Source organism: Zosterops lateralis (assembly GCF_965231275.1).
Source record: "Zosterops lateralis genome assembly, chromosome: Z".
Lineage (NCBI taxonomy): Eukaryota > Metazoa > Chordata > Aves > Passeriformes > Zosteropidae > Zosterops > Zosterops lateralis.
Window position 1 is genome coordinate 76,723,486 of NC_139800.1, and position 12,711 is coordinate 76,736,196.

The window sequence follows — 12,711 nt, forward strand, 5'->3', positions numbered from 1 at the left end:
TTGTGCAGTGTGACAATCCCCTGGCTGTGCGGTGTGACAGTCCCCTGGCTGTGCAGAGTGACAATCCCCTGGCTGTGCACAGTGACTGTCCCCTGGCTGTGCAGTGTGACTGTCCCCTGGCTGTGCAGTGTGACAATCCCCTGGCTGTGCACAGTGACTGTCCCCTGGCTGTGCGGTGTGACTGTCCCCTGGCTGTGCGGTGTGACAGTCCCCTGGCTGTGCACAGTGACAGTCCCCTGGTTGTGCAGAGTGACAGTCCCCTGGCTGTGCACAGTGACAGTCCCCTGGCTGTGCGGTGTGACAGTCCCCTGGCTGTGCGGTGTGACAGTCCCCTGGCTGTGCACAGTGACAGTCCCCGGGCTGTGCACAGTGACAGTCCCCTGGCTGTGCACAGTGACAGTCCCCGGGCTGTGCACAGTGACTGTCCCCTGGTTGTGCAGAGTGACTGTCCCCTGGCTGTGCGGTGTGACTGTCCCCTGGCTGTGCGGTGTGACAGTCCCCTGGCTGTGCACAGTGACAGTCCCCGGGCTGTGCAGTGTGACTGTCCCCTGGCTGTGCGGTGTGACAGTCCCCTGGCTGTGCACAGTGACAGTCCCCGGGCTGTGCGGTGTGACAGTCCCCTGGCTGTGCAGTGTGACTGTCCCCTGGCTGTGCGGTGTGACAGTCCCCTGGCTGTGCACAGTGACAGTCCCCGGGCTGTGCACAGTGACAGTCCCCTGGCTGTGCAGTGTGACTGTCCCCTGGCCGTGTGCGGGACCGCCGGAGCAGCGCGGGCGGTGCGCGGGTGAGCTCACGGCTCTTTTCCCACCGGACACCGCAATAAGCCCACGGGGGGTGGCAAAACCTCCTGTCTCCTTAGGGGAACACATGTGCAGACCCTGTATCAGGCGGGGTGGTCCCAGCTGAGCCCGCCCTGGCCGCCAGCCCAGAGCCCCGCACGGCGATAACGCCGCCGCCGCTGCCGGGCGCCGCACAGAGCGGCAGCCTCATCTCCGAGACCGGGATAAACTGTTTGGCCTTTGGACAAGATTATTTCTGTTCAGAACACGATTGTTATCACTTAATTGAAAATAATTATCCAATGCAAATTGGCTTCAAGTTGGCAGCCGAGTTGAGGAGGCGGCGCGTTTCCAGGCTGTCCTGAGGAGAGCGGGGTGCGGCGGGAGGGCGAGAGGATGGGACTGTCCGCAGGGCTGCAGGGGGAGCACACTGCAGGGGCAGATGTCCCTTTGCAACACCAGCATCCCTCCAGGAAAACAGCCATCCTACCCTCTGGTTTGCCTTTCCACAGCAGCCACAGAGACAGCGGTGGGAGTGCAAGTGCTGCAACCAGCTGCTTAAGAGACCTCGGCTCAGACGTGACAGTGCTCACCAGGCTGTGCCCCACCTGGGCCTGTCTGCACCGAGGATTTCATCACATGGAGGGTGCAGATCTCCTGCTGCTGTCGGCTAGAAGAGCTGCAGTCAGTCCACATAATGCCTGGTGCCACAGTGGGGCTGGGGCACAGCTGAGATGTGGGAACCTCTGGAGAGCCCAGCTGGAGCAGCCCCTTGGAGCTCTGACCCAGCCAGACACTGAAGCCTCAGCTGGGCTTGTCCTTCTTCTGCTGGACTTGTTCTGGCCACAGGCAACCAGCCCATGACTCCAAACAATACCTGTGTCTGTGTGCTCTTGCCACTGAATAGAGAACATGTCTCCGTGAAACTTCCCCAATCCCAAACCCCTTGGTGCCTGCTAAACCTTCTCTTCAGGCTGTAGGCACCCCTGTCTGCAGGCTCCACGGGCTATGGTCAGCCTGGGCACCTCCTCTCTGGTGGCTCCCTGCAGCCACTCTGCCCTTGGCGTTGCCTCTGCTCCCTCTTCCTTGTTTTCTGCCTGAATGGATTTGGATTAGGCAAGACCTTCCCAAATGCACACAATGCCCCTGCCAGTGCACAAATACACCAGAGAATACCAGCTTTCCACAGCAGTATTTCTACAATTTGACCAGACTGGCACAAGGTTAATTAAAAAAAAAACAAAAAAAAACCAAAAAAAACAACCACCCAATGTTTAAATGCAGTTTCATCAGGAGAAGTGCAAAATGCCTCTGCAGGAATTTCTGCCAGGACTTTTCAAACCTCGCAAAGCACAATTAGACACAGTCAAATATTGCCCTGGTTAAAGACTATTAGTTTTCCTTACATTTGTCATGAATTAATTTTTTCCGGCTGTATCAACAGTGTTTCCTTTATAAATACAACTGGCTCCTTTACATTGAAAAATTAAATTTGCTCTGATAATGAACTGAGGTGCTAATAATCATTTTGCAATGCAAAAAAAGTGCAATTACTGGCTGCTGTGCCATGTGGTGCCACGATGGGCTGTCACTGACCCTGCTCTGCCATTGTCACCCACAGTCCCATCTCGAAGGTGCAGCATGGGGGCGCCCATCCTTGCTGGAAGCTCATGTGTCAGTGTCCACCTGCTTGGGTGAGCTGAACTCAGGTTTGCTCAGTGCCCTTGAGCAGCTGCTCAGTGACACACGGGGTGAAACAAGGTCTGACAGTGGGACTGAGGCCAGCCTGAGGACACAGGGTGGTGTTCTCACCGTGGGCTGCTGGTGTTGGGTAAGGCATGGCCCTGTACATGTGTACTTAAGTGATGGTCCCTGCAGACTGCACAGCAGTTGGGCAGAGAGACTGATGTTTTGAGACAGACTTTAGGGAAAGGAACACTTCAAGAAGGAGCCAGACCTGTGCTATGTCACAAAGACACATGCAGTTCCCTCCCACAGGTGTGCCACGGACACAGACACCTCAAATCACAGCACTCCTTCTTTCCTCAACCTCTCTGTGTAGTGGCTGCAACAAATGATGGACCCAATACTCCCTTCTCCCCTCTTCACTCCTGGGACACCTGCCCCCATTACCCAACAAGACTCTGACCTTCTGATCCATCCATCTTGTCTCCTCTGCAGTGCTGGGTCTGAGCTGCGGCCCTTTATTTATTCACACAATGTAGGTTTCCTCATGCTGCCTCACCAGTGCACATCAACTGTGACCTCGAGACACCGTCCTCTCCTGGGATGAGCATGTTTTTCAGTCCCAGGCATCTCTGGAGTAAGGACTGACAGTTCTTTAAAGGAGGGGGGAAAGCAGGCAGGAGGAATGACAGGCTGAAGTACATTGTGGTTTAATGGAATAAAGCAGAGCTGGATGGAAGCAGCTCAGTCAGGCAGATGCCAGGCCTGGTGCAGGATTCTAACAGAGCACTGCCCTTTCACAGCACCTGACGTGCTGAAATTGATGATGCTGGGAAATCCACCCCTTTTTGCCATTTTCCTTGTCCTCTCATCCTCACTGAACGTAAACAATCTCCTGCTGCTTTTTTCTCGTGCTGAACTCTCTAAGATCCATCAGCTGCCCCACAGAAGCCTTACAGGGTGTGCTGGGTGACACTAGTTGCTGGTGACAGCTGGTGCCAGACACAGCCCACTTTGTTCCAAGTGGTGCCAGCCAAAGCTAATGTCACACCTGATTTACTTGGTGCTTTCCAGCAACAAGCATTGTCCATGTCCCTGGAGCTCTGACCCAGCCAGGCACTGAAGCCTCAGCTGGGCTTGTCCCTCTTCTGCTGGATTTGTTCTGGCCACATGCAATTAGCCCATCACTCCAAATGTTACCTGTCTCTGTGTGCTCTTTCTCAGCCAGCCTTGTCTGTGTCCCTCTTTCCTTGCTGGTGGCATTATCCAGACCTGCCAGTTCTCCCCTGAATGCCCTGGTGGGTGCAGATTTCCACAAAGCCTGACACTGGTCAGTCCTGGAGTTGATGTCGTTCCCTGCCAGGACCCAAACACACCCCTGGACTGTGCCCCAGCCTGGATGTGCCACTGCAGGATGTTGTTTCTTTTCCCACAGTGCCAACACTGCCACCACCACCCAGACCCTGGCCTGAGCCTGGAGGATGCTCCCCTCATCCAGATCTCTTCTGCTTCCAGCATTGCTGCTTCCCTTTTTTCCCTTCCCATGGTCCTGAAAAACATGCTTTCTCCATCTTTTCCTCACTGTCCTGTACTCACTAGCAGCAGACATCTACCAAAGCAAAGGCTCTGTGGGGCTGGGCACCTGCCCAAGAGATTCAGAACGACATCCAGAGACAGTTCCAGCACAAACTCACCACAAACAGCAGGTGCTGCCAGTGACAGGCAGGAGCCACAGTCAGACTTCTGTGGGTCTCACCAAAACACTGCCTGAACTCTCTGCCATAACCTTCCCCAGGCCGGGCAGGCTCTGCCCACCAGCACACAACAGGGTTTGAACAACTCCACAGCAGTGCCCAAGGTGAAATATTCTTGTCTGAAGCCACTGAGCATCAGAGAGAGAGGCTGGGACTCCTGGCTGGTTCTGGCTCCTGCTATGCTGGCCAGGGACCTTGTCCTCATGAGAGGAGTTAGGAAAAGCTCTGACTTGCTCCAGCCTCTGGCACTGCATGTGGATGATGTAAAGGCACCTCTCTGAGGTGCAGGAAATGCAGTCACCTCAAGACAACTTACCTGGCCAGATGACCAAAACAATCACTGAAAACAACCCTTCTCCCTGTCTGCCAGGTTTGTGCTGGTTTGGCTAAAGGCCAGTGGTGACTTTTACCCAAATGAAACATGGAATTCAAAACCAAAAGGGGATGTACAACACAGCATCTGGGAAAAGAGCTGTTTCCATATTAAAAACAAGTCTTTTCAGGGGTGGAATTAAATTAATTTTTTTTCAGTAGGGCAAAAGCTAATTTTCTTTTCAGTATCATCAGGAATTTTTCAATCAAGCAATAAATGAAGTTAAGCAAAACTTAATTTTTGTTGCCAAGGTCAGGCTGAAGCAAAGCTAGACATTAGGTTCACAAATACTATACAGGTGTATCTCTAACACAAATACCTCTAAAACAGGATGAAAGGGCCACCAGAACACCTGTCTTCTCACTGTTGATTTTGCTAAACAAAACCCTGATGAATTTAGGGAGTACTGGCATGGGATAACACTGGCATAATGAGAGTCCTCAGTGTTTTTTTGGGTACTCATATCCCTTTCTAGATACCCTTGCAGGGTACAAATAGTCTCTAATTTTAACACAGGGCTGCTGCATGAGGAGAGGAGTTGCACCTCAGTGACATGTGCTGTTTTCATCAGCTGCTCACTAAGGAATGGTACAGCAGAGAGCACATCACAGAGTAGTAGGGTATGGATAATTTCCTTTTCACAACAGTAGAGTATAAATGCATTACTTTTTTCCTTTACTCTTGGCAGTGGTGATGTAGTTTCAGATCAGGAAAGAGAACATCATGCTGTTTTCAATTATGTTTAGAATGCAAAGAAATGAGGAACAAACTATTTTTTTTCATATTTCTCATGTAAAGTTTTATTTGTGTTAGTCCTTTGATAAAGCATTTTATTCTTACAAACCTTAAAACAACATGCTGAATTCCAGTGTACAAAAATAACTGTCTTTAAACAAAAAATTAAATTTTAGCACAGTGTGACTGGAACTAAGTATGTTCTTCATACTCCACTCTTTTATCCCCAGAAACAGCCTCCACATCAAAAGGAACAAGAACAGGTTTAGTGAGAGATGTAAACTCTGTTCCAGGCCCACCTGCTGGCTCACTCCTGCTCTGCTGAGCAGCTGGTAAGGACAGGGATGGAGCCCCAATCCACTGAGGGCAGTGGATTGATGGCACCACTCTGGAGAGTAAGGTGGGTGACTGCTGCATCCCAGAGTATAAAGCAGAGACTTGGCTGCCCCTTCTAGAGGGAGGGAAGTGCCCCATGCCCTCCTGCACTCTGGAGAGGACCAGTGGCTGGTGAGGGGACGTGCTTTATACCCATATCCCTGCTTTCCACCCCAACCCCCCCCATACGCAAGTCTCCCTGGCATTGGCCCCAAAGGTGCTGTGCTCCACCAGCACAGACACATCTCACAGGTGAACAAACAAACCCTGCCAAACCCAGTTGTGCCCCCATATCCCCAAACAAAGAAAAAAAACATAGAGCACATTCTGAGACCACCCCTGGCAGGAGCACTGGGTCCTGCTTGCCATGGAGACAGCTCACAGAGATGGAGTGATCCCCTCTGGCTGTGGAGATGGCCAGGATGGGTGATGGTGCCCAGAATGCTGGGTCAGGGACGGACTCAAATTCATGTGCTAAGAGAGGGACAGGAATAAAGAGAAGGCAGAGCCAGGGAATCCCAGCACTGCCTGCCATCACCAGGATTTCTGTTTGGACTTCTTCTTCCGCTGCTTTATAAGGAATAGATTGTCCCTGCTGTCAGGATTAGCATTTTTCTGCTTTTTCAATTTCTTCTTCTTTTTGGCACCTTCTAGAGGGTGCTGCACACGCATGGCCTTGCTGCCTGAGAATGCCTGGAAAAGGGACTTGTGGTGGACCCTGTTGCCCTTGCACCCCTGCTGCCTGTACGCCCGAGGGAAATCCTCTGGCTCACAGTGGATTTCAACCCCCCTCCTGTGCTTCCCCTCCTGGGGTTTCTTTGCCCGAGCCACCTTCATCTTCTTTTTCTGCTCACTGTTCTTGCTTTGCTTCCTCTGTTCCTTCCAAAGTTTGCTCTTCTTCTTGTGGCTGGGCTGTTCTTCCTCAAAGGTGTTCTGTGGCTGGGCTATTCTTCCTCTGCTCACCTCAAGCTGTTCTTCCTGCAATGGTGTTTCAGACTGTTCTGGCAGAAGGCCAGCTTCCTGCAGGTCTGGAAAGCAGAGAGGATTATTTAAATACCTAAAAAACCTAAAATGTGGCGCCTGAGCCATCACAGCTCTCCTTAGACAAAAAATTTATCTCTGGCAGATTTTTTTCACTGTGGGTTTTTCCTGTCGTCAGGCTAAAATCTTAACAAATTATGATTTAATCCCCTTTCTGCTATTTCATGGCATTTTTAATGTCAGCAGATTTTTCAGAATTAAAACATCTGACAATGCTCACTGAGTGACTTTGACACAGTCAATTTCCATGATAGACACGGATGAGTAAAATCACAAATCTTTTACTACCACCAGGCTACCTGTTCAAATCCATGCAGCTTTTCCCAACACATGAAAATAATCCCACAATGTTTCTAAAATGCACACAGAACTGAAAAGTGGGAGGGATCTCCCAAAACACACACTGTACCTGCCACCTTTCTTTTTAACCTGTTGGCTCTCCTCTTGATATCACATTCATCATCGTAGTAGTAGATGAAGGGAGAAGTGGGGAACGTGTTTCCATGCATCCTCTTTTCTGAGCACTCCTGCAAAACACATTCCAGGTCACTAGAAGTGGCTGAGTGGTGATTTCCTGGAAGTGAAAATGGACCAGGTCCTCCAGGTCCTGGTCTGTACTTGTGGGGAACGTGGTCAGCACTGACATTTTCATGACCAGCTCGTGATCCCTCCTGCCCAAACTGAAACACTGGTGCTGTTTGAGCACACAGAGGGAGTCTCCCATTTTCCTGCAGGTACCACTCATCTGTAACACCCACAGAACAGATGATGATGACCAGGTGAGCTGCTGACAGAGCTGCTGGACATAAGGACAAGGCTGTCCTGCTGCCAGGCAGGACCCTAACGCTTGTTCTGCACACACCTGGCCCCTCAGAGACAAACAGTGCCTTGGCAGGGCCGTTTTTGGGGAGGCTCCCTGCAGAGGTGGGGCAGGCCAAAGGAGTGGGTGGGCTGGGGAAGGAGGGGAGCAGCCATGGGGAGCCAGAGCCTGCCAACAGCCAGGGTGGGTGGTCTCACCGTGTGCCATTCCCTCAGACAAACCATAGTCAATTCCTGCAGCAGGCTGGTGCGTGCAACGTGTCAAAGTGCGGGGAACAGAAAGAGGAAAAAGAAGTGGAGAGCCCTGAACAGACAGCTGAGATGAGGAAGGGGCTGACTCTGGCATCATGTGCATGCCAGCCTATTTCCCAAACATGTGGAACAGGAATGTAAGTTTTTTCACTGCTGTACACACAGTTTTATCCATGTCTTGAGACCTAGGCTAACAGGAACACTTCCTGTGATTCTGCCTTTTTTATGGGTACTCATGATATTGACAGGTGCTTTATTCTCCCTTCCTTGCAAATTGCTTGTTACCTGCTGTGCTTTGCTTCATCATCTTTCTCTTCTTAGACACTGCTGAGAAAGAAACCACAATGGCTTGGCTTAGTAGGAACCTTAAAGATCATCCCATCCCATGCCTACTATGGGCAGGGACACCTTCCACTACCCCAGGTTGCTTCAAGCCCTGTCCAATCTGACTTTGGACACTTCCATGGATGGGGCAGCCACAGCTAACCTGTGCCTGTGCCTCACCACCCTCACAGAGAAGAATTTCTTCCTGACAGCTAATCTAACTCTACTCTCCATCACTTTGAAGCCATTCTAGTGACATCTGGGCCTCACCAATCTCCAGGAGCTGTCAGGAGCCCACCTGATGTCTGCACCATGGGACCAGCAGCTTTCCTGCATGTGTTACTGCTACCACTCAGTGCCACCCTGGAAACCCCTGTCCCTGCCTGCTGCACTTTCCCTTCCAGAGGCACAGCAGATCAGAGATACATTTTTGATGTATTTTGCATTTCTCAGCTTCTTTTTGGCATTTGTTTGGCTGAAATTTAGTGAAGAATCAGTTTTCCTGCAAGCGTTTTGCCTGTTTTTTGGGAATGGTGTGGACATGGGAAAATCTGTTATCTCTGTCCTCTTGTGCTACTATTGGCTTATCCCCTTCCATTCAGTCATTGCTCAGGCTGTTTCTGCTCCTTGTACAGTACTACAAACACTTTCTTATCTGCCTTAACTTTGAGAGATAAAAATGTCCACAAGTTGCTTTCCTCCCTTTCTGATTTTGTACAGTTTCTGCCACTTTCCATCTAAGTATTTACTGTCAGCTCTTCCTGTCACCTCCTCATAATTTCTAATTATTTCTACAGCAGCCTTAATAATGACTTAAATAATCAATTTACAGCATCCCTAATAATTACTCATTATTTTTACAGCAGTGTTACTTGAATCCAAGTATGTCTGTCTTCCTCCAGTGCCATTTTTTGGACAGTTTAATAAAAGTAAACTAAACTAAAGGCTCAAGCTTTTAACAAAACATACTATATGGATAGTTGAAGGGGCTGATGCACAAGAGCAGGCAGAAGGGAAGAAAGGAATTTGCTGGCAATAGGCTGTTTCTAAGCCACAGGAAAAAATAAGCTAAACCCATCCAATGCATGATTAACATTCGTTTTCTAGAATATTTGTGGCTTGGCTCCTGCATTTATTCCATGAAAGAAAAAACCCTATTATTTGTTTTGTGTTGGTAATTGCAGGTACAGAGCTGAACTTAAGCATGACAGGCACTGAAAAATGTGATAAATATCACCAGAACACCCTGGAAGATGCAGTCTCATCTCCTGTTTTTACTGAAGCCACTTAAAGCTCATGATGTCTCCCTGCACCTTACAGAAGGACAATGCCAAACTTAGTTCAGATGTTGAACTAAACTAGGGAACTACAAATAAGGATCATCTTAAGCAGGCAGAAATGGAAGATTCCCAAAACAGCACTCAAATAGTTGGGCTGATTATGGTGAAAAACCTGACGTGATGTTGAACGTGGCAGTGAGGCACTAATGTGAAAAAAAAGAAAGAAAGAAAGAAAAAAAAAGCTGTATTCAGCAACTGTTTTCCAATGAATATTCCCTCTCCCCGGCAGCCTCAAATCAATGAACCTGCCAAGGAGAAATAGCAACTTTCACTTTCTTCCCTGTCTTTAAAGTGGATGGGTGAGATCCCTTTATACACTGGCCTCCACAGCAGCACTGCGGTCACACTCCTCTCGTGTCACACACACCAGCTTGGCTCTTCCAGCTCTTTCCTCCAAGCACACACACACCGTGGCAGGGATGGATTTCCACCCCAGAGAGTGCAGACTTGTCAGAGAGTGCCAAGACTTACGTATCCAAAGTGTCCTTTGCGGGAGCAGTTGTAGCAGTACACGGACACAGAGCGCTCCGACTGGGAATCCGCTGCCTTGATGGGTCCTGGCTTTGTCTGCAAGATGGAAATGGGCAGGAATTAGGCCTGGCAGTATTCTGAATGCTGAATTAAAAATAAATTAAAATTACATAAACATAATTTTATTAAGCTTAGATCAACACACCCCTGCCTGCTGTTGGAACATTGTTTGAAAAAGCAGCAAGTGGCTGTCATTACTGTAATTTTTTAGAGCGAGGTTCAGCCTGAGCATCACAAATGAGGTGAGAAGAGGAGGCATCACTGGCATCCTGTCCACCAGGCCATGATATTTCAGCTCTGAATACAAACTCCTGATTTATCTCTCCCCCTCCTCCTTGTGTCCCAGCCCTTCCTCACTCACAGGAGACATCAGATACAGCTGGGGAGGCACAATGCCAAGGCCCACAGAGAGAATGGGAGACCAGTCCCATACTCCATGGCACAGACAGGATGCTACAGTCCACTGGCACAGGCAAGCACTGTGGACTAACAAGGGATGCAGGAATTCTGGCCCAAAAGCAGGAGGGCTTAGGAGTGACCTTATTGAACTCTGCGTGTTTCCTTCTCTCTGAGGCTAAAGAAGCATGGAAGAGTGCCCCAGATTTCACAGAAAATTGTAGTTCTTGGCAATGCTCATTGCAGGAATGGCTTTTTTTCTTTAAATGTGTATCAGCATGCTCTTCTGCTGTGGGAGCCACTGTGCTCTCCGTCAGAGCCTCCCGAAGAATGACAGCTGTGTTTGTAAAATAGGCAGGAACAAGAGGAACCTTCCAATGCTGTTCTTTATGAATCTGATCACACTTGCAGGGTCACCTTATTGTGAACTCCCCAGCCCTGAGTTTAAATGTGTGTTTCAGAGTCATGTTCCTTAGCTCACACCCACGCACCAGGAGGGGCCTGAAGGAAGACTAAGAAGAGTGACACATCTAACAGTGATTTGTGACAAAAGGTGGGGAAACAGGGAAAGGGAAAAACTACCACCTATAAAGCAATCTCTGTATTTCTCATCCATGTCTCACAGCAAGAGCCCTCCAGCTAACAGCAGTGTGTAAGCTGGCTCAGATTTTTGGGTATTTTTTAATCATAAGTATGCAGAAGAGACAAGGAAATAAAAAACAACAATCCAAAACACAAGCCCTTGTGTAGTCCTCTTGGGGAAAAATCTGTCTGGTTTGTTTACTGGATCAACCACCATTATTCAGGTTAGATTTTAGCATCAGGAGTGTCCCCAGAAATCCCCTCTACCTCGCACAGGGCTCCTGAAGAGCAGCAATATCCCTGCGAACGACACCTTCCTTTGCCTTCCCAACATGTAGACGCTTGCCTGTATGAAATTTGTTTTCAGGGGTGATGCCACTGCAGACCACACGGGGATTCTGCCCCAGAGGTCCCTCCCGCCCGCTCCTCCCTGCCGGAGAAGCTCTGCTGGCAGAATGTGAGCGCAGGGCAGCAGCCACAGATCAAACCAGGACCACTGCTCTGCCTCCTGCCAGCTGGGCATGACAAGGAAACATGAAGACCTTCTGAAGATGAACAATCGCATTATTTGGGTGTTGTGAAGTGCAGTGTGATGATAGCATGTAGGTCCAAACCCCAGGTATTTGTGTTTCAGACGCAGGATCCTCCAAGATGTCGTGTGCTGAAACTGAAGAGCCTGACACCTTCACCTACAGAATGACATTCTCCATTGAAAATAATTGTGTTTTTGACCATAGTTAGTGTTCTAAAACTGACATTACCCCGTTCTCACCACTTTTTACAGAAAAGATAAACTCCTTGAGGAGCACCCATGCAGTGGCCTTGTCTTACTGTGGCCCCCAGACCAAAAACTGGGCATCAGCAGACATGGGGGGGTTCCTCCAGCATGGGAGTCCTTTGGGCTTACACACATCCTACACCCCATCCTCTCCCTCCCAGGGCAGCTCCTCTGCCCTCCTTGCTGTTATTTAGTTAACGCAAAAGGTCACATTTAAAAAAAAATTTAAACTGAACACTTGCAGGTCAGATTACAACTCTACATAACTTTACTCTTCTCCCAAGCCAACCAAAAAGGAAACCTGCACGTTATAAACCCTCTGTTTTCTTATTATTTAAGACTTAAAAAAGCATCTAAGGATTCAGCCATATGGGTACAAAATAAACTATTCATCAACACAGCTTCTTTATGTTATAGGGTGCTTTTTTTTTGTTAAAAACATTTAAATAATCTATATTTGTAGGGTGATATCTTGGAGATTACTTCACTATCAATATATAGAAGTAATAACCTGGTAGATAGCATTACCTATGAAAGGTCCATCCCATCTGCTATTCTTGCTGAAAGCTTTTCATGCACCAGTAAACTCAGTAAATATCAGAAGATAAAGCATAAGCCTACCACGCCATGGATTTACTCCTAATGTCTCCTCAAAGTGCAGCCTGATGCAACGATTACAAATGATTTTTCTTCTAATGTCATTTTACATAACCCTTTTTTCTGCATGAGTAGTTAGTGCAGAATGAATGAATGAATGCCATTAAAACAGTTAATCATTATCTGGGACACTGGCCTTCCTCCCTTCTGAACCAGGAATCTCCATGACAAAGGCCAAGAGATCAAAATGCCAGGGCTGCCTCTCTGGCCTATTTCTGACAGTAATTTTTTATGCAAATGGCCCTGCTGGGCAGCTCCCTCGGTGACCTTGAGCTCCCCTTATCTGCAC

At 48.8% G+C, this 12,711-nt stretch overlaps 1 protein-coding gene across 2 annotated transcripts in view; it reads right to left on the reverse strand.

The window, feature by feature from the left end:
* Positions 1–5,387: 5,387 nt before the first annotated feature.
* The window catches only part of ZCCHC7 (zinc finger CCHC-type containing 7), an 86,179-nt gene continuing 78,855 nt past the window's right edge, over positions 5,388–12,711 (reverse strand). For both annotated transcript variants that reach the window (XM_083883823.1, XM_083883824.1), the window contains exons 9-11: positions 9,950–10,045; positions 7,153–7,270; positions 5,388–6,730 (exon numbers count right to left, since the gene is read on the reverse strand). In XM_083883823.1, coding sequence (XP_083739949.1) covers positions 6,237–6,730; positions 7,153–7,270; positions 9,950–10,045 — 708 coding nt within the window. In that variant the 3' untranslated portion in view covers positions 5,388–6,236. The remainder of the gene's footprint in view (positions 6,731–7,152; positions 7,271–9,949; positions 10,046–12,711) is intronic.